This window comes from Anabrus simplex, chromosome 1 (assembly GCF_040414725.1).
Source record: "Anabrus simplex isolate iqAnaSimp1 chromosome 1, ASM4041472v1, whole genome shotgun sequence".
NCBI classification, from domain to species: Eukaryota; Metazoa; Arthropoda; class Insecta; order Orthoptera; family Tettigoniidae; genus Anabrus; species Anabrus simplex.
Genome location: NC_090265.1, coordinates 272,331,167 through 272,353,767, shown reverse-complemented (window position 1 = coordinate 272,353,767; position 22,601 = coordinate 272,331,167). Strand labels below are relative to the sequence as shown.

Genomic DNA, 22,601 nt, shown 5'->3' with positions numbered 1-22,601 from the left:
TAGGGTAGTGCTACTTCGTCTGATATAGCTCGTTTATTTTAGATGAATTTGACACCAGGAATAAAGAATTATCAGTTATGGACAGTGAGTTTGATGTTTCTGAGAGTGATGATGACAATTCTAGTGAAATGGAAGTAGTTGAAAGCGAGAATGAAAGAGATACAAATAGTAGTGAACAAGACAATGGTTGGAAAGTTTATCGCCCAGCTGATCCGAACTTTGTAAAGAAACAACACACTCTAATTAGCGATTTCCTACCTCCCGCAGGTAAGAAACCATTTACTCCAGTTAAATTTTTTTTAACACAATTTTTTTACGGAAGAATTGGTACAACAAATAGTTGATGAGACTAACCGCTATGCAAGAGAAAAAAAATACAAATTAATATACCATAGAGGGAGAGGAGCACCTGGGCTAATTGGACTAATGTGACAATCGCAGAAATGAGGGCTTTTCTCGGTGTAGTACTCAATATGGGCATGAATCCTAAACCAGATATAAAGGATTATTTTGCTGAAGATTGGGAAGACAAATGCTCATTTTTCAAAGGTGTATTTTCCAGAGACCATTTTCCAACCATTTTTTGGATGTTTCACGTGTGCCCTCCTAGTTCTGCTGCTACTAAAACCAGGGGCGATACAATACGTAATGTAGTGGACTATTTGGAAGGGAAATTTAGAGAGTATTATGTTCCAGGGCATAATATTTCTATAGATGAAAGTACGGTGGGCTTCAAGGGACGCATCATTTTCAAGTGTTACAATCCCCAGAAACCAAGTAAGTGGGGACGGCGCACATTTGTAGCAGCAGATTCAAAGGCAGCAATTTGTATGCTCATTCATTCCATATTACGGTGCTCCCATAACAAATGCACCAACACATCTGAATCATCTATTTACAACAAGAATTGATCTTCAGTTATGTCAACAGATGCTTCAGAATATCAATGGTACTGCTGGCTTCCACATCTACACTGACAGATTCTATACCATTTGTGATCTGACAGAGGAACTACTGAAATAGGGTTTCACATAACGGGAACAGTGAATACAAACAGGAAAGGACAGCTAACTTAAATGAAATCAACCGCTTTGAAGAAGATGAAGAAGCATGATGTGGCATTCAAGAAGGAGGATAACATGGTTGCTCTTTCATGGAAGGACAAAAGGACTGTGTCAATGTTGAGTACATGGCACATCAGCATAAAGCAATACACACCTAAATGTAGGAAGGATGTTGATCCTATTCTGAAGCCTGTAATGCTCTATGATTACAATGACCAACTATACGTCAACATACAATTTTGGGAAGAAATCTTGCAAATGGTGGCGTAAACTTTTCTTCTGGTTGCTAGATGTCTGTGTGGTGAACAGCTTATTATTCAACATGGAGAGGAAATCACAGCAGCAGAAGCCACTGAGGAAAAGCCACGAGAGTTGGTTGGTGATGTCCGTAACCGAAATGTCAACAACAAAGGACGACCATCAACCAGTAATGAAGAAGAACGCTGAATGGGAAGCCTCACTTCATATATTCAAACACAACGGGAAATTCCAAAGATTGTGCTGTGTGCAGCAACAGGCAGGAAAAGGGCGGAAGAAGAGAAACAGTGTATTTTTGCAATACCTGCACCAAGAAACCTGGAATTTGCTTCGAGAAGTACCACACGGAGAAGAAATGTAAGTAGGAAAGGGGCAAACCGTATTTTAACTACATGTTTATTGCTTATAGTGTGTATATAGATTGATAAATTAATTCATAATATTGTGAGTCAGACTTTGTATTTTCATTATACCTTCATTGTAAATATACAGCTTTTTTGAAGGAAAAAATATGACTAGTGCAGGACTACATAAGAAAAAAATTGTCTGCTAAGGGTTAATATTTCATCTATTTCTCTATTGTATACTGAATTTCTTTCAACCACTCTTGCATTAAAATCTCCCATTATAATTATTCCTGCTTCATTTTTAATTTAATCTAGTTTACTATGTCAATGAGGAACATGATTAATATCTGTTCTTGATATCAGATATCTTTTGATTAGACTGAAGTAATGATGTCTGACCGCCATAATACCACTGCATAACTCGATACCCAAATATGGAAAAATCACATGTTGCATTCAATTTAAGTATTTTAGAGAGATAATTTCCTATAATGCATCAGAGAATGAAGCTCTGAAATATTGGACTAAATGCATGGAAACAGTTTCTCACCTCTGCAAATCCACTTATTAGTCCAGATTTCATGGCAAGCCAAATACTGCCACTACTCAACAGTAGTTATACCTGGAAGCCTTATATACTGCTGAATACTTGGCCCTCACAACGGTGAGGCAGAGAGCATCCAAATGAAATTCCTAAGAAAGACACTCAACCCATGTCAATATTTTGAGGGTGAATATCACTTAAGGTCAAATGCGGAGCTGTACTCTAAATTTGAAAAGCTCTCCCTTCTCATAAGGAAGTGCTATCTTATGTTTTACACACATCTGTCTCAAATGTCTAACACCAGAATATATTGAAGAATTGATTTTCACATGACTATGAAATGTACCACTCCATGGACAACTGCAGTGAAGGAGGATCTGGCCTATGCCTATGAGACACTGGTTCGAAAAAGAAATATGTTCAGGACCTGGATACACGGGTTAAAGCATCTTTCAAAAAGAATGAGAAGATAACTTGGTGTAAAATGGTCTGAGCAAACAACTGCATTTTCCATCATGATGAAAAAATATTGAAAATCCAGAAAGGCTGACAAGTACAAAGGGCACTAGGAAAGTTTTGCAATGTGAGTGAACGCTTTAGACTTTTTCAAAATAATTTCCACCACACTCAATACACTTCTCCATACGTCAAAACCAGTCACTGAACCAACTCGGCCACTTTTCTTCAGTTACATTTTCACACTCTTGATCCCATGCTGCCAGAAGCTCCTCGTCGGATGCAAAATGCCGCCCTTTCAGCTTCATCTTCACTTTTGGGAAGAGTGCAAAGTCATGTGGGGCAAGATCAGGACTGTATGGAGGGTGATCAAGCACAGTCAAACCTGATCTGGCAAGAAAATCCATTGTTACACTAGCACGATGTGCTGGAGCATTGTCGTGATGCAAGAGCCAAGTGCTGAGCCGTGACCTTGGATGGAGCTGCTTCAGAGCCTGGATGACCTGAGGCAGACAAGTCTCGCAGTACCACTTCGCGGTAACTGTCCTTTGTGTTTTGGGATGCCCCGTTTAGTGAAGAATACTGCAATCATCCTTTTCTTCACTGACCTTGACTTTCGGACAGTCACAGGAGTACCCTCATCTTCAAACAGCCACACTTTATTCTGGGATTTTGTTGGGACATCGTAATAATAAAGCCAAGTTTTGTCACCTATAATGATGCTATTGACGTTACGCGAAGTCCCATTTTCAAACTGTTTTAGCATTTCTCGGCACCATTTCACTTGATGTGCCCTTTGTTCCTCTGAAAGTGAATGGGGCACCCAAAGGGAACATACCTTTATAAGATGGAGATGGTCATGTAAAATTGAATGAATAGCTGGTGCAGGGATGTGGAGGGTCTCTTCTACCTGCCGATATGTCAACTGCCTCTCTAGATGCAACATTTTCCTCACAGCTTCAATGTCTTCCTCAGTCACTGTTTCAGACGGTCGCCCAGAACGAGGATCGTCTTCAACCCCAAAATTTCCCCCCTGGAACTCTTTGTACCAGCGGAAAATTGTTGTCCGATGTGGACAGTATTTCCCCAGTACAGGAGTAATTTCCTCCAGGCACTGGTCAACAGTTAATCCATGAGCAAAATTGTAGTGGATAATTGCGCTATATTCACCTTTAGACCACACTGACATCTTAACTTGCTTTCAATCCCACTGCTTGGTAACAACTGGTGTGAAGGTCGCGCCTTGCTGTCTTCTAGACCGGTTTTTACCCCTCTTTTCATCCCTCACCATAACAGGAGTGTCCAGCCAACCGTTTTTGCGTATTGCAAAACTTTCCTAGTGCCCTTTGTATTAACTAAGTGGCTGAAACTACATTTAAAAAAAAATCAATCAATGCCAAGAACTGGTAATTAGAGCAGGCATATCATTGATGAAAAACATCTATAAAGACACTGAGTATAACAGTCAAGCTTAGACACTACAGTACAACTGTTAAATATGCTTCACAGTGACTATGAGTATACAGGGACAAGTGCCAGTTTGCAAAAAAAGAGAATGCAGGACATTTCAAAAGATTTTAGGTAACAGATGGGTTGACAATTGAGATCTAATGTGAAATTATATATATAAAAACAGAACCTGTTAGATCGTCAGTTAAAAGAGATTGCTGTTCTACAGGCACATATTCTGTATAAATGATGACCGACTAAGAAAATCTGGCATTTAATAACACTAAAGGTAGCAAAGTTGGGATGGTCTGAAGAATGTGAAAAGATTTGAGAGATCAGCATCCAGAAAATAAGGTCAATAACAGGGGCAGAATTTAGACAGTTGGTCAAAAATTATTTGGCGTTTAAAGCAGAACTCAAGAAGAAGGGGTCACTTGACAGAAGAGTGAAAGAAGGCACTGACTGATGGCTTCACAAAATATTGGCAGGATGTCAAAGCTGGCAGGTGAACAGCATCTAGACACTGGAAATTAAATTGGCTGTTACCACATCCACAGAGGCTCAACTTGAATGTATATTAAAAAAAAAAAAACATCATTCATAACTTTGTCTAATCTTTTAAAGATATGTGGATGGCTGTATTACATCCATATAATTTGAAAATGTAGTTATATGATGCACAAAAGAACTAACATGGGGATAGAGTACAGTAGTGCTAAGCAGACTGGTGAGGTCAGAAAGTGGAGTGTCAGCACTACCACAGAGGACTGTAAATGAGAACACTTCTTAGTCAAGTTTTCTAATAGCTTGTAATTCTCCAGGTTTGACATCAAATAATCTCCATTTCTATGTTATCACTCCAAGTTTTCTGCTTTGCTGGGTAAGTTGATGAGAATTAAAATAATATAACTGGAAAAATTATTATATATATAACTGACAATGAATAAGCAAATGAAAGAATGTATATCCACACCCCAACCCCCGGTGGATGAAGGCAGTAGAATTCATCCATGGTATAACCCTACCTACTGTCAGAGGTGACTAAAAGGGAGGACTCCATGGGCTCCTAATTTGGAAGTGTGAGTTGGGGTCACTAGCTGAGTCTGGCATTGCTTTCACTTACTTGTACCAGGCTCCTCACTTTCATCTTTCTCATCTGACCTCTCTTGTTAACTCTTCTTGTTTTTCAATCCCGATGTTATGTTTGTGAGACTTGGGGAGTCTTTCGTTTTCACACCCTTCATGGCCCCTCCCTTCTTTTCACCATTACCTTCATGTTTCCAATGTTTGCACCTCTTCCATTAGTGTTAAGAGTGGATGGTTGCCCAGTTGTATTTCCTTTTAAAACAATAATAACCACCAAATGGTTTCAAGAATAAAGATCACACAGAAATGGTTCTCTCAATAAACAGGGACACCCATTCTTCTGATGAAGCAGAAATGAACTCATTAGGGGTTAAGAAGTAGATCTAGAAGAATGAGGGTTTTGGAGGAGAGTACCCACATGGATTTTGTCCTTGTCCTTTTGTTTTTCCTTTAATCCACTTCAGTCTGCTGCTAGATTTATCTTGTCCCTTCGTGCTTCAATATGAAATTCCTGACATAGTTATAGTGGCTGGAGTAAAGAAAAAACATTTTGAAAATAGTGATCATATAGTTACATCTGCTTCTCAGATGTCATTACGGTTTTCATGCTATCTATCATTAAAAGTACAGGTATGTACTAAAGAACAAATACAGAAATTGAATGGATAACCTTATAATGAGATAAATTTTTTTTTATATCATGTTCATTACTTGAGAATTAAGAAATTACACTTACAGTATTTGAGAATTAAAGATGTTTTAGTCTTAAACACAGAAATTATACTCACACCAGTGGTAGTATAATGTAATTAGCAAATGGTAAAGCTGACAGGATCAGCACTGGAGCAACTTTCTTCATATCCTTAGGCATCTGATAATAGAGATGAATTTCTTGCAATGTGAGACTCTTAAATCCTTCAGGCGAGGCATTCACCTTTTTAACAATTCTGAAGAAGGACTTCATGTCAGCATAGAATTCTTTGATTCCCACCATAAAAATTCTATATACATGCATTGCAGTTGGAAATCTGCTTTCCAGCAGCTTTTCATAGGTCTGTACAAAGCGTAAATAGCGTTGGAAAACATAATTCTGAACCTTAGTGGCTTCTTTTGGCTGCGTAGAGCTCTTCTGACTATAACACAATCTAGAAAAAAAAAAAAAGAAAAAGAAAAAAACAACAATACACTGAAGACTTATCCAAAGATATTAAATAACAGCATAAAATAGGCTTTTTAGTAATAAGTAAAAAACATACACAAACAATAGGAAAATCAAAAGGAACACGTAATAGGATAAATGCAATGACAGGTCAGTGTGGGAAAAGAGAGAAATAGAAAGTAAACACAAAACACAAGGTCAGTCTCCATATCTTCATACACTGCTGTCTTCAGATAGAGCGGCTCTCTCCTCCTCATCAATACCAGGTCTTTTGATATCAATTTCTTCTCAGCCCTTGATGGGCTCTTTTCTACTTCCCAGCTTCATCAATAGGATGAGCTTCAACAACCACATGGGCCATAAATTTTTTAATCTTCATGTGGTAAGTGTGAGATAAGAAGAAAGGAAAGAAATATGATTATAAGTGATAAACTGGGATTTATGTGAAGAGAGCCAATATATTTGAAGGCAGCAGTGTATGAAGATGTGAAGATTTTCCTCGTCCTTTTGTTTTATATTTTCATTTCTGCTGCTTCCTAAAATGGCATGTCATTGTGCTTATTTGTTCCTTTTGATGTTCGATTCTATATATGACTTGATTTTCACCTATTTGTTCCTCTCCATCACTTATATTGTGAATTGAGTAAAGAATAGTAGGGGCCTAAGCTAAAAAAGAGTCCTAAGAATCCTAGCACAGCATATACAAGTCTGAGGAGCAATAAAATATATTAAAAAGGAAAACTGAAAATGAATTAAATATGAAGGTTAGAATTTGGAGGATTTAAATACTCTCTACATAGACTTTAGCTCTTTCATGATGGTAAACTTCTCATCTTCACAAAATATCAGCTTGAGTGTCTCAGAAAGTGATCCACCTATACTGAGGAGCGAGGCAGAATGGGTAACCAAACATTTAAAGATAGGCTATCACCTGAAGTTTCCACCAAAATAGGTTAGTTTTGTTAACGGAAGAGGAACTAGGGAATGGATATCTTTTCTTGCTATCGGACCAAGAATGCAGTAAACTTATTAATATGAATCCCGGGCTACTTGAAGCCAGAGCATTAACTAAAATTCACAAGGCTGGCATTCCCATGGGACCAATAGTCAACTTCAGGCCCAGTCTGCAATACAAAGTGTCTCAATTCATCCAACAATTTCTCAGGAGTAATTATACTTTTCTTGCTAACAAATCAATCAAGAACACTACTAAATTAGTAAATGAAGTCAAAGCTGCCACAAAAATCCATTCAAACCTATCTATTCATTCATTTAATAGAATCAATATGTATCCAAGTATACCAATTAATGAACTTTGTGATATCATTAAAAAATAATTTTAATGCACACAGTAAATTAAGCCAACAGAAAATCCAGGAGTTTCTTTCTATATTAGAAATTGTTCTACACAATAATTATTTTAGTTTAGATAATATAATTTATCAACAGAATGGACCACAGGCAGAAATTTAGTTGGACAATTTAGAATACAACAAAATTTTTAGCTTTTGGTCCAGTTATGTGGATGGAATTTTAGTCATCATAGATTATAGAACTGAAGATGCAGCTTCCACTTTAACTAATATGAACACCCTTAATCCACATATCAAATTCACGTTAGAGTCAGAATCTAATCAAGCCTGTGATATTTTATATTTAACTCTTATTAGAGATTCAAGTGCCTTTGCTGGCGGGACCTAGTGTTTACAGTGCACTATGTCTTCTGGTATGGGCTAGAGCAATTTTGTTACTTTCATTGATCTGTCTCAGCTTTATCCTTGGCTTTGACAAAATGAAAGTGACTGAGGTATGAGTGATACTAGTAATGCCATTCCTTCTGCAGCCAGTCCCTGCTATGAATGGTGTGAAAATATTGTTCATAGGGTAGGTTGGTGCATGCATTTCAGTGGGCTTGGCAGACTGATATGTAATAGCAACTTCTGGTTCGGTGAGGAAAGCAACGGGAAACTACCTCATTCCTCATTTTCCCTAGTACGCCCCTTCAGTGATGCCTACGCCATCTATGACAGCTGATGGCAGAGCTGTTGAGGATCCCACCAGCGGAATCGCTGACGGACTGAACATACATACAGAGATTCAAACTCTCTCAGCTACCACATTTATAGAAAGCCAACTCACACAATTAACACTACACAACAAGATTTGTTATATCCATTATCCCATAAGAAAGCAGCCTTCTACAGCATGGTACATCGAGTCCAAGAAAGATCTTAAAAATGAATGAGAACTTACACGTAACATTTATTACGAGAAGTACAAAACTGAAAATACTGTCATCAGGCCAGTTCTAACCTATGGGTCAGAATCATGGAATTTAAGAAAAAAAAAAAAAAAAAAAAAAAAAAAAAAAAAAAAAAAAAAAAAAAAAAAAAAAACATCATCAGTTGCAGGTTTTCGAAAATAAAGTTTAAAGGAAAATTTTTGGATCATACTTTGATTCTACATCTCAAACGTGGAATAAGAGATCAAATAAAGAAATACACGCACTATCATAGCAAGCACCAATAATCAACATCATCAATATTCCAGAAGAGTTCAATGGGCTGGTCATCTTCTAAGGATGGGAAATGATAGGATGGTCTTATGAATCTTTAAAGAAGAACTAACAGGTAAAAGACCAGTGGGAAGACCATGTAGCTCCTGGCAAAATGAAATCTTCAAGCTATGTAGACGTCTGAATGTGAACAACTGGCAAGAACTCGCCCAAAACAGAGTTTAGTGGAGGCAATTTGTGAAATCGGCACGGGATCTTCATGTTCCATAGAAGGCAGTTGAGTGAGTAAGTGTGTGTATTTTCAGAAATTCGGTGAACAGGAAAAGTCACACAACACTACAACACTGTGCAAAATAATTGTTGCTTTATGTAATTATATTAATTTTTGCTTAATGAGTAACAGGAATTTTACTTAAAAAAAAAATAAAAATGAAAATACTGTCATTCCCACGCAAGGAATTTTAAATCGTAGCTTGTACGCTTAAATCCTGTACCTTTGTAGATGGTAACACAAACATTATAACATGTCAGTTTTCTTTGAATGAATAAATATAAGAAAATAAAACTGACTGACTGTATCGAGCGCAGTATAATTGAAACCGGAATATCTTGAAAAGGTCAGCTTTTTATTTTGTTGCAATTATATAGTTTTATTTTAAACAATGTATCCCGATCAAAACTATGCTGAGTAGTGGAGCAGAGCTTTATAATCACAATCGAAGGTCAATGCTCCCTCGCTTCCCTGCAAAGTGTGTTTGCTCTCTCGCTGCACTGTGACACATGCTTGTTACGTAAGCCGGCTGCACTAGGCTAGCCTCAACGGGCGCTCAGCTGAGCACCTCTGGTCTATAGCAAGCATAAAGGAAGGATCTCTCCATTTTACTACTTAAGGTATCACTGGATATTTTTATATACTTTTTCTCTTTCCTAAGTATGCCTGTCGGGTATGGAAGTGTAACCAAATATCTATCAGAAGTTTTAGCCATGCACTTTGTTACAAGGAATACTTTGTGTTTCCTCCACAACTTCCGTCACAAGATCTGGTATGCCAATATACAGTACTTAATAACTGTTATCACTTTTAGTAGGCCTAAATTGGTTTGAAGTTTGATGCTAAACCGTACTCATGTAATATATAGCCTCCCTCAGGATTTCTACTTTGAGAAGAGAATAGTTCAAAATTTATAACAAAAATTGTATTTGTTTAATATACTTGAAATTTGCAAGTGACAACTCTCATGATTGAAACTGACTATAAGCAAAATTATCACAAAAATAATTTATTTATTATCAACACCTATTCAATACATGTCACGTGTTATGTGGTTGAAATTTACATAATACTATATAAACTTCTCAGGGACATGTTTTGCCCCTTCTTAAGGGTATCATCAGCCTGCAGGCAACCTTAAAGTCAAATGTCTGATACATTGTGTATCCAAACGTGGTTTACAATGAAAGTTCCTTTACACATTAAAGACCTCTTAAAATTAATATGCTACACTTATACTATAAAGATGCCAAATTACATACTATAAGTATCAGGAATTGATGGTATCTTGTACACCAGAAAATTAAAAACTTTAACACGCTACAATTATCTTGTAAAAAGATGCCACATTACACACTATGAGTATCGAGAATTGATGGTATTTTGTATACATGAAAATTAAAAACTTATTGGTGCTGTTCATTCAAGGTTCTAAAAAAGTCCAAAGCTAAAATGGATCCTTTTCATCATAACTTACAGACCATTGGGATAGCAACAGTCTTGAGTGCAGAGTGAACTCTTCCTTAGGTACATTTGACCTAAATGTTCAATGTACCTGATTGTGATAAAAATCAATGTCAAATTAATTATAAACAACAGCTGGATGTTTAATAGTAAATTGGATAAGATTGAGTAGTGTTATTAAAATGTTGTAATTATAAAAATATACGATCGTATGTTTTCTGTAGCGTGAAGCAGTGTCAAGATTCCAGGCTGAGGCTACTGCTTAACTGTGAAATAGTGTCCTTAGCGTTTACAAACAGTCATGTGTGAATAATCTTTCTTGTTGATGTGATTATTAGGCTTAGAAAGAGAAATTGTCTTTAATGAAATATAAGAGAAGTTAGAATTAGTATTTTGAAGCAAGTGTATTAAAAAGAAACCTTGAGTATCTAATACATCAATTGTGCAGTAACTTACTCGTCAAGGTTGTGCTAGGTAGATCTGACTGTTCCGGCAGCCTCTGCCTGACTACCACTTCTATTCCTGGTGTTATACCTGTGCGGTAAAGGAGGAGTGGTGTGTATATACAGTGGTCTGCCAAATTATTATACTCAGAACAAGTAATTGCCTTTTTGAAGAGCAAAGCTGTTATATTTTCCATTGTTAGTTTTACAGCTTGCCCATTCATGAGTTATTTATTCTTTGGAGACTGCTACATATAATAAGAAGTTGGCAAGTCCTGAAATAGTGTCGTATCATTGTTTGTCAGGCTGGAACTTCAGCACTACTGACGCGCAAGTTTTGTATTACTATTGTTCGTTGATGTCCTATGGTTATTGCGGTCTATATGTTCTCTTTTAATGTTTGTAATTACAAGTTACTTTTACAGTAAGGAATGCGGAGTAATTAATAAGAAGCCGTGTGGAACAATGCATTAAATCCATTGTTATTCTCCGTTTAGGGATTCTAACCTACAAATTGAGATGGGGAAGCTTTGTGACTTAAGCCTTCGTAAGAAAGCCACAATTTCTACATTATTGCCCCACTGTCAGTTTAACCAATGGCAGATTGCATCAATTGTGGGGTTTCACGGTCATCGGTGAGAGATATCGCCAAAAAAATGAAAACAAGCACACCTCGAGACTCATGCCGCAGAGGTCGGTGTGGCAGAAAAAGGATAACTTCGCCCAGAATTGATAAAAAAATTTGCAATTATGCAACGAAAATTCATCGTACACCCTCTAAAGTGTTAACCAATAAAATTCGGAATGCTGGGATTGCTTTACCGAAAAGAACTTTAGAGCGGCGTTTCAAAGAGGTGGATCTAAAGTGCCACTGCCCTTTAAAGAAACCAAAGTTGACAACTGCTGTGAAACAAAAAAGGCTTCAGTGGGCTAAGGATCACAAAAATTGGTCAGAGGAAGATTGGAATGAGGTTTGTAAAATTGTACACGCAATTTCTTGTGTTCTCATGATGTAAGATAATATTGATTAATACTTTCTTACACTGGCATTGTATTTTTACATTTGCTTCTTAGATGAATCTTTGAAACAGATCCTTGATGATATAACCAAGTTTGTCCGATGCTGCACCAATGAAAAATTCAAAGAAGAATGTGTTGTAGAACGGGTGAAACATCCTCTCTCCATAATGATATGGTCTGTGATTAGCAGCAAGGTTATTTGCCCTCTGTATATTGTTCAAGGCACAATGCGGAAGGATCAGTACGAGCTGGTGGTAAGGAATGAACTTTTGCCTCAAGTTTCAGAATGGCCCCCGAAAAATGATTTTACCTCCATGAATGATTCAGCACCATGCCACAAGGCTAAACCAGTAACAGCATTCCTACAGAATCAAAAAATTAATATATTGGACTGGCCAGTCAACTCGCCTGACATGAATCCAATAGAAAATATTTGGAAGGCGCTGGAAAAAGAAATTACTAAACAAGGTGTCATTACAAGCAAGAACATGCTCCTACGAAGACTTAATGAGGTTTGGAACAGCCCATATATGGAGGAATGGGCAAGAAAATGCATTACAAGTATGCTAAGAAGGGTCTCTGCACTGATTGCAGCTAAGGGTGGCTTCACAAAATACTAAACGTTTGATCATTACAAAGACAATTGTAGTTAAGAAAATGCTTTTTCTGTGGAAAATGGTAAATAGAATATGTGAAATACAAATGAAATAAAGAAAATGCATGAAATACTACCAGAAATATGTTTATTTTGCCAAAATGTTAGCAAATCCATATATTTTCAATCTGAGTATAATAATTTGGCAGACCACTGTAGTATAAGTGTAGCATATTCATTTTAAGAGGTTTTTAATGTGTAAAGGAACTTTCATTATAAACCATTGGTATGGATAGACAAGGTTTCAGAGATTTGACCTTAAGGTTGCCTGCAGGCTGATGATGCTCTTAAGAAGGGGTGAAACATGTCCCTGAGAAGTTTATATAGTACACTGACTGACAGAGCAAATGCAACACCAAGAAGGAGTGGTCAGAACTTTATGCCAATTGCAGGGTAGACTGACGTCACTGAGATATGCTCATGATGTGAAATGCGCCGCTGTGCTGCGCACGTAGCGAACGATAGATGGGACACGGCGTTGGCGAATGGCCCACTTCGTACCGTGATTTCTCAGCCGACAGTCATTGTAGAACGTGTTGTCGTGTGCCACAGGACACGTGTATAGCTAAGAATGCCAGCTCAGATACATATAGTAACTTATACCTGGTGTCTGAAAACTGATAATTAAAATTAGAAAATTAAAGCCCATTTGAGATGATTTCCAAATAGTTTTTGATTTTGTATCCTTGTAGAGTTTCTTTGCGAAGGCTTGACATATAATATCATACCTGCCAACTTTACAAAACCAAAAATCAGGAGATTTTGATATGAAAATCAGGAAAAATCAGGAGATACAATTGGTCAAAACTGCTTATTCTACATGTTTTGCGCAATACAGTACTAAGCCTACGGTATATTTATAACACTTATTGTCTCAAAGCCCGACAGTTGCTATACGAGGCTACAAGGCTAAAAATTACACATCTTTATTCCCTCACAGGAAGTATGTGAGTGAGATGGTCTCTGATAAGCCTACTGAAAATAGTATGAACTCATGCTCCACGTGTTAATCAGCCATGCACTTAGATGCCATTGCTTAGCAAATGCATAGATTAATATAGTATTGCATCAAGCGGCCGCGTGATTATGCGAAGCGCAATGCTATTTGGATCAAATAACTAGCTGATGTACCCGTGCTTCACTACGGAATTCTCAGAAAGACTGTCCTTATAGTTTTCCCAACCGAAGTCAACATAGGTCATTACAATGATGCCAGTATGAATGTCGCGATTAAAAACAATGCTGTCATATGAAATATTCAATAATATGAAAACAGCACATTTTCTCACTTTTAGCGAGAAATACTACGGTGTTGATCTAACAGTTCAAAGTTTCAGAGCTAGAATGACCAGGCTGCAGAGAGCCGTGAATACTCCTGTAATTATTCCGTTTAAGTATGCACACTGCTCATTCCAATCACTGCCTCAGAGCAGGGATTGAATAGCTGGAATACTATGATGATTCAGTGTGTTACGTACTAGTAGCATCAGAAAATTTATGAACCAGAAGAATGGCATGCTAAAGAAGAGATAGATCTAACTCCCCACTCCCCAGCTACTTCCCGCCAATATTCAGGCAGGCTGTTATACTCGATACGCATTTATCAGAGATAAATGGCAGAAGAATACACAAAGTGCATCACAAAAAACAATGGTCAATGTAATGTTATTGTAGATCAATTTTATGAGCTTTCTATATTGGAGGCCTTCACATTTAGTTTTCTTCCGAATCTGTGATATTAGAGCATCTAATGTCAAGTGAGTCCTCCTTTCTTTCATGACAACCTCTTGTGTTACCTAAGCGATTGTTCCTTCATGGCTTTTTCTCATTTTTATAATCATCTTCACAATTTAATCACCATCACCAACAATATCATTACAGTCGGTACGGTAAAACTGAATAAGACACAAATAATCAGAAATTGTATTCTCTATAACTTTTGTTATGTAGTACTTTTCAATATGACCAGTAAGATAAGTAATTAAAAATTAAATTTTTGGCACCTTCCCCTAAGCTACCATTTTGAACAGAGTGAATAAAATTATTTATAGCATAGACTGCAGCTCCTTATTCTCCGACTTTACATAAAATTCTGTTCACCCATTTTCACGTACCTCGGCGCTGATATGGACTTAGCAAAAAAAAAAAAACCATCCTAATTCATGAATATCTCTGTATCATAGCCAGTACGGTAAAAATGAATAAGACGTAAATGATAGGAAATTTAATAATATATATAACTTTAGTTATGTAGTATTTATCGATAGGGCCAATAATAACAAATATTTGAGAGTGAAATTTTAGGCCTTCCCCTAAACTACCATTTCATTCGGCGCGAATAAAATTATTTATGGCCTAGATTGTAGCGACTTATTCTCGGACGATATATACCGATTTTCATTAAATTATCTTCATCAGTTTTCCCATGATGACCATGCACATACATACAGACAGACAGAAATTACGGAAGATTAAAACATGCATTTCCCCTTGTTAGTATGGTCACGATCGGTACGGAAATATCATTCTTTTTGAATTCTGAGCAATGTACAGACAAAACTCTTATTTTATTTACATTGAGTCGTTATCATTGAAAATTTGTCACTAAATTACTAAGAAAGACTCAATATCTAGCGACTAGTCTCTAGAATCGACCAAAGAGAATGGAATGACAGCACGAACATAGCAAGCGAGAACGGGAGATTGACAATCGATATACACGTGCGATATACAGGTTTCAATAAACATCGCACATTCGCGCACATTTCTCACATGAATAAACGTCGATATTTCGTTTGAAAGCGGCCAATGAGCGAAGGACTTCCGGCGACTGGCGTAAAAAAAGCTGAAATGGCGGGATTTGAAAACAAGTGAAGTTCACCAAAAAATAAGCTAAAATCGGGAGAAATAATAGAATAATCGGGAGGTGGGAAAAACTGTCGAGAATCGGGAGTCTCCCACCTAAATCGGGAAAGTTGGCAGGTATGTAATAAGTGTCCCTGATGCTGTCGATGCGAGAGGCTGGTGTGACTGTTACAACTCAAGGGACGCATGTTCAAAATCCTGCAATACAATACCAATCACTGTTATGGTATCATGCTTTTATCAATATACTAATGCAATTTATGCTGTACATCACCAGAAATACAGCTAATAATGTTCAGCTCTGAAAACTTGCCCAGCAAGTTTTTTTTTTTTTTTTTTTGCTTTACGTCGCACTGACACAGATAGGTCTTATGGCGACGTTGGGACAGGAAAGGCCTATGAATGGGAAGGAAGCGGGCGTGGCCTTAATTAAGGTACAGCCCCAGCATTTGCCTGGTGTGAAAATGGGAAACCACAGAAAAACATCTTCAGGGCTGCCGACAGTGGGATTCAAACCCACTATTCCCCGGATGCAAGCTCACAGCTGCACACCCCTAACCACACAGAAAACTCACCCGGTATGTAAAGTCTTATCGGACCTTCAAAGTGGCTGATAAATTACGCGCTTGGTAACTACAAGTTATGCTGCCGATAGCGCTACCTGGGAGTGGTCGAACGGAAATATCCTTTTACGCAGAGGGCAAGTTACATGCTATTTTACCTGTATGTGGTAGAACTGGTCCAAAATACCAGGAAAATCCTAACAAAAAACACAATAGTATTAAACGATGGAATATGCATGTCAAGCCCAATAACACAAACAAATGGAACAGGCCCTACTGCAGGGTGATTCAATGAGCCCAGCACTAATGAACATTACTGTACAACAGCTGATGTAATCAACACAATATAAGCATTGACACTGTGTTAATATTATATGCCGATGACATGGTCTTAGGATCAAGTAAGAGAGAAGCTCTACAAACAGCAGTAGAACAGCTAGAGTATTCGGCAAAAGAAAACAACTGCAAAATCAACAGAAAGAAAACTGTCATGATGATCTACAGAAAAGGAGGAAGAATAGCAGCAGAAGACATGATATCTCTGCACGGAGAGGAACTGCAATGAGTTAACTATTCTGAGTATATAGGGATCACCTTACAGACGACCAGACTATCCTTCAAAATACATGTTTGACAGAGAACAGCTACTGCTATATGAGGAATATATAGTACCAGGGTGAATCAAAAAGTAAGTTACACTTCCCAAGTTTTAGCCATTTATGGAACCATCTACACATAGGCAACACAGCTATGACAACATACAATGTAAGTTCACTTTTCCACATAGTCCTCCGAAAACATTTCTCGGAACGGTCAACCAACTTTTTGATTCCAGATGTGTAGAAATCACCTCCAGCGTTATGAAACCACCTGGAGACAGCTGCTTTCACTTCCTCATCGTTTCAGAATCGTCATCCACCGAGATCCTTTTCCAGCTTACCGAACACATGATAATCGCATGGCACTAAGTCTGGACTACATGGAGGATGTTGCCATACCACCTCCCACTTGAATCGCTGGAGCAGTTTGAAGGTTTGGCGGGCCGTTTGAGGTGTTGCGTTGTCGTGCAACAAAATTATACTGGCGCTCAATTTTCCCCGTCCCTTTTCTTTAATTACCTTATGCAACTGGTCAACGTTTGACATACAAAGCCGAGTTGATTGTCGTGCCTTTCGGCAAAAATTCTATGTGCACCACACCCTCCATGTCAAAGAACACTGTTACCATTACCTTTCCTACTAAAGGTTGGATCTTGACATTTCGTGGTGGTGAACTGGTGTGAACCCATTCCACCGGTGTTCTCTTTGTTTCAGGGTTGAAGTGGTGGACCCACGTTTCATCCCCTATGATGATTCACTGCAGAAACTTGTTGCCCTACAAAGAATATTGTTGCAAAAATGCCAGTGACGATTGGAAACATTGTCCCTTGTGAAAATCGGTGAGCAGATGTGGGACCCACCTTTGACACAGTTTATGAAATCCAAGGTGCTGGTGAACAATGGAGAACACACTGCCATACAAAATGTTCAGCATGCTGGCATTTTCCTGCAGTGTTATGCGCCGATTCTCTCTAATGATCCCATCCACACGGTCAACATTTCCAATGATAAGTTACTGGACGTTGCGGGCCTGCCTTCGCGATATCCGTCCGTTAGATCCGTGCATCCGGCATCAAATTACTTACACCATTTTACAATACCTGGGCGAGAAATTGCACGCTCACCATATAGAGCAGTGATTTCATGATGAATGTCTGTGCAAGTGAGCTGTTTAACCCGTAGAAATATGATAGTTCACGCACTTCCAATTCAGAGTGAACATCCAGTTGACATGCCACTGAACCTAGCCCACTCTGCACGTACAACACGACGGGATACCACACCAAGCTTCCTATTGGACGTGTCAGCAGTGACTTTAGCTTGCTCCGCATTGGCCATGGACACGACATGCTCATGCAGCGAGCTAGTGTAACTTACTTTATGATTCGCCCTTGTATAATGGACCTAAGTAAACTTTCTAATAAGAGCAATGGAACCATTCATGGCAAAAATAATGCCAACAGTTACATGCGGCACTGGGGTGATATGGGAACACCTTAAAATGTCAGAACTCACAGTAATAGACTCAGTCAAAACAAAATATCTAAAACTAATTTTGGCAATATCAAAATCAGCATGATCACGAGGTAGCAAAGGAAACCTTTATTGAGGACATTCAAAATAAAATGCTACTATCATCTAAGTTACACCATAATGGGAGAACACATCTAACAGAGGGAGGAAAAAAGAACCAATACTTCTTTAGAGTTCTATGCATTGGATGCTATGATGGATAGAAGTTGGCAGGGGTCCCAACCAGGAATTAGGAAGCACCATCACATGTCTATACCTCTAATAACTAAAGTTGGATTCTGACATTTCTTAGAAGGAGGTCCGTTTACTTCCTACCGTGGCGGGATAAAGGGAGTGGGGGTATGGTTGCCATGGAAATGAGGGTGGGACGACTGCGGTTGCCATGGAGATAAATCTTCCGGCCAGCTCGTCTTGCTTGGAGTTGCCAAACCTCTCACTTCTGAGTTAGATCTTGTCGCAAGCAGTTCAGTGTAAGTGACATTCTATTTCTGTTTCTGTTTTGTGGCTATTAGTAAGTATCTAACTGTATTTAAAATACTATTTACGTACAATCATTGTATTTTAATTTATATTTCGAGTACGATGAATACTTCTCGAGGGAGAGGGAGACCCAGGACTCGTCCACCGCGTGAAAAAAACACCGCCGGACATGGTGTGACAATTCATCACCAAAGAAGAAAAATGATATGTGCTGCAAGGAATTCTTTGAAGAGGAGCTATGAGTTTATTGGAAAGGAGTGTTCCCTAAATTCCATTCCAGAGAGTCCAGGAATGCACTGTAAAAGCCCTTAGAGTTAGCAAAAGTACTGTGACAAGAGTTATGATTGAGAAATATAAGAACTCAGAAGAGGGGTCATCTAAACCGTCTATGCCTGGAAAGAAGCAGCCTAGAACTTCCAGAATTGCAAAGCTGGATCCGTTTAAAGAGAAAGCTATTCACCATCACACATATTCCTACTACTCCAGAAGGGAACAACCAACAATTCAAAAGCTGCTATTTACACTTCCGAACAAGTTATTTAAAGGCAGTTATTTTTCCTTACTGAAAGTGGTACATAAGCTTGGTTTTGAATATAAAACACTCAACAGTAGGAAGCTGCTGTTGGAGAGAGGTGATGTAGTAGGTCTAAGGAGTATGTTCCTGCAGAATATTCGAAGGCGGGATCTAATGTCTATTGTGTGGCTAGATGAGACATGGGTCAATGCTGGCCATACCAGAAATAAGGGATGGACCGACGACTCTCTTAAGGGAATGATTGCAGGACCAAGTGGAGGAGGAGGATTACTGTCTTCCACACGAGATCAGCGGATGGATTTGTGACCGACGTGTTACTGCTCTTCAGATCCCGGAAGACGGAGATTACCATGAAGAGATGGACCACAACAGATTTCGAAAGTGGTTTGAGGAACAGCTACTCTCGAACATCAAATCGAACAGCGTGATAGTGATGGACAATGCTCACTACCACAGTGTCCAGCTTGATAAGGCCCCAACTAACGCTAGTCGGAAGGACAAATGATAGACTGGTTAGTTCGTCATGGGGTCAGAGCAAACAAGGAAATGATGAAGGGAATTCTTCTAGGCCTCATCAGGGAAAAGAAATCTAGAATACCAATGTATCACGTTGATGAAATCGCCAAAGAGCAGGGTCATGACGTCATAAGGTTGCCCTGTACCACTGCCATTTTAACCCTAACAAACTTATATGGTCTCAAGTTAAAGGTTATGTTGCGGTAAACAACAAGCGATTCAACCTGGCAGAGGTAGAAAGACTTACATCTGACGGAATCAATCGAGTAAACTGCCGAAGACTGGAAAAACGCAGTTTCACACATGGAGAAGAAAATTAAAACTACTATAGAAAAGGAGATGACTTTGGACTACGAGGTGGACGAACTTATAATACGGTTGGAAGGTTCCACCAGTTCTAGCTCCTATTCAAGCCCTGACAGCAGCAGCAGCGAAGATGAGATGGAAGGGATTGAGCCACTACAAAATGATTAAGAACACCGTCAGTGGATTAGTCCTACTGGGGATATCACTCTTTAAAAAAAAAAAAACGCGCCAGGTACTCTACTGCTGGGTGGTGTGGAAAAGAGTACACATGGTTTATGACTCCCTGTCCTCCCCATGCACACTTTTCCCCTTGAACTCACTTTTTCTTAATTGTTTTACGTCCTATATTTATGCCAATAAGGTGTACAGAGACAAAGTATAGGACAAAGGGCATGTTGAAGGATTTATCAGGCTATGGGTAACACCCCTGTTAAAGAATAATAATGTTATTGATTTTACGTCCTGTAGCACTTTCAAATATCGGACTGAGCCAGGATCGAACCTGCTAAGTTGGGATTAGAAGACCAGCGCTCTACTGTATGACCTTATCAGGCCGGTTGTGTCCCATTTGTGATCACTCCCATTATAGTGGAAAACAAGAATGTGAAGAAAGACCAGTTCATGTTCCATTTGTGATCACTGTAAAATTATCAGCTGCCTATCAGGGTTTTCCAACGTCAATGCAGTAAGGGGACTGCTAATTAGGGCGTACTCCACACAACTGTGTGATAAGAATTCTCCCAACCCATACCCTCTCTCTTGAACGTTTTTTTGGGTAATATTAGTCTATACTTTTTAACATACTATAATTATTCTGGCTGTAGACATCCATCGTTGATGTAGCTTTTGTTGTTATGCTATCTGCGTGCTTACTTATGACATACAGGTCAATGAGACGAAGAAAGGCAAACCTTATACTTTATATAATGGATACTCCTATAGAAATTTATGGAAAAGTCAGGGATGTTTGGTGACATGGGTTTGTTTTACCGCTGGATTTACGTCACAGCGACACGGATAGATCTTATGGCGACAATGGGACAGGAAACGGCCATGGCCTTAATTAAGGTACAGCCCCAGCATTTGCTTGTTGTGAAAATAGGAAACCACAGAAAACCATCTTCAGGGCTACTGACAATGGGATTCAAACCCACTATTTTCTGAATGCAATATCATCTTTTCACGCTATCATAATAGAATTATCATTTTTTCAACTTATTTTAATCTAAACATTTACTTAACATTAAGTTCTGGAATCTTGTACATCTAATCCGAGCGTACAGACAAAAATTATAATTTTATTTATATAGGTGAAAGTAGGCTGAGTGGCCACGTGTTTTAACACGCTACAGCTATGAAGTCAAGCTCTGCATTTGGGAAATGCGTGGGTTCGAATTCCGCCGTCGGCTGTTCTCAGAATAGTTTTCTGTGGTTTAATATTTTCACTTCCAGGCAAATGCTGGTACAGTTCCTATCCATAGCCCAGAGCTGAGCCCTCGCATCCCTTACCCAATTTCATTCCCCGCAACACATTTCGTCGTCATTAGCTCCTCAATTGAGGTTGGTGCTAGGAAGGGAATCCGGCCGTAGAAACATGCTGTATAAATTAATCTCATCTCATCCCGACCCGGTATCAAGAAACGAGACTGAGGGGTAGACATACATACAGACAGAGGAAAGCAGGCTAATTATATTTTGAGCAGCTGCTTACTTAACGTCTCAGTATGAATACTTGAACAGTTTGAGCATTATGTAAACATTAATTTAAAATATTGTTCCCTATTGTATAAGAAAGTGTAAGTTAACTTTTAAGTATGAGATGAGCTACAATTGCTTCAAAAAGGGTAGCACTGTCGAAGAAGTTAAGTGTACATGTACAGAGAAGAAAGGGTTTCCACCTTGTCAATACTATTTATTGTAAGGATTAGCTTACAGTACCGGTTTCGGCCCTAAATGGCCTCAGCTGAACATCTGTACATGTGTAATCTGTCAATACGAATATGAAACTCATAAATCAAGAAGTTGAGTGTTACAGCAAAATCCTTTGTTTTGAAATTGGAAAGTGTAAAATTCAAGTTTTAATACCTCCTACTTCTTAAAACTCATTTAACTGCCTTTACACCCACAACTATCAGGTAACTCTAAATAAAAGGTTTATGTGAGTCCTGTACCAGTCCTTCAGTAAGGAATTCCCTCACAGTAACCTAACTGATTGTATATCACTGATAAGAGTGATCGCAAATGGGACGACACCACCTGGCCAGATAGTGTTCAACAGATCACAGCAGTCAGAATGAACGAGGGAACAAGTGAAGCAGAAGCGAGGGGTAAGAGAAAGGAATGCTGGAATGTGGCACATTGTGAAATGGCACCTGCAATGCTTCTCCCTCCAACCCTAGCTCTCAGAATGCAACTTTAGTTGTTAGAGGTATAGCTGTCCACTGATTCCACCATAAATTCGGTGAAAATTCGT

The 22,601-nt window shown here is 38.6% G+C and overlaps 1 protein-coding gene across 4 annotated transcripts in view; it reads right to left on the bottom strand.

Moving 5' to 3' along the window:
• LOC136886793 (LETM1 domain-containing protein 1) overlaps positions 1-22,601 on the bottom strand; it is an 82,879-nt gene that overhangs the window by 59,376 nt on the left and 902 nt on the right. For 3 of the 4 annotated variants that reach the window (XM_068231051.1, XM_067159609.2, XM_067159602.2), the window contains exon 2: positions 5,993-6,349. In XM_068231051.1, coding sequence (XP_068087152.1) covers positions 5,993-6,349 — 357 coding nt within the window. Of the gene's footprint in view, positions 1-5,992; positions 6,350-6,969; positions 7,361-22,601 lie in introns of those variants that run through there. The other variant, XM_068231052.1, reaches the window with a different exon arrangement.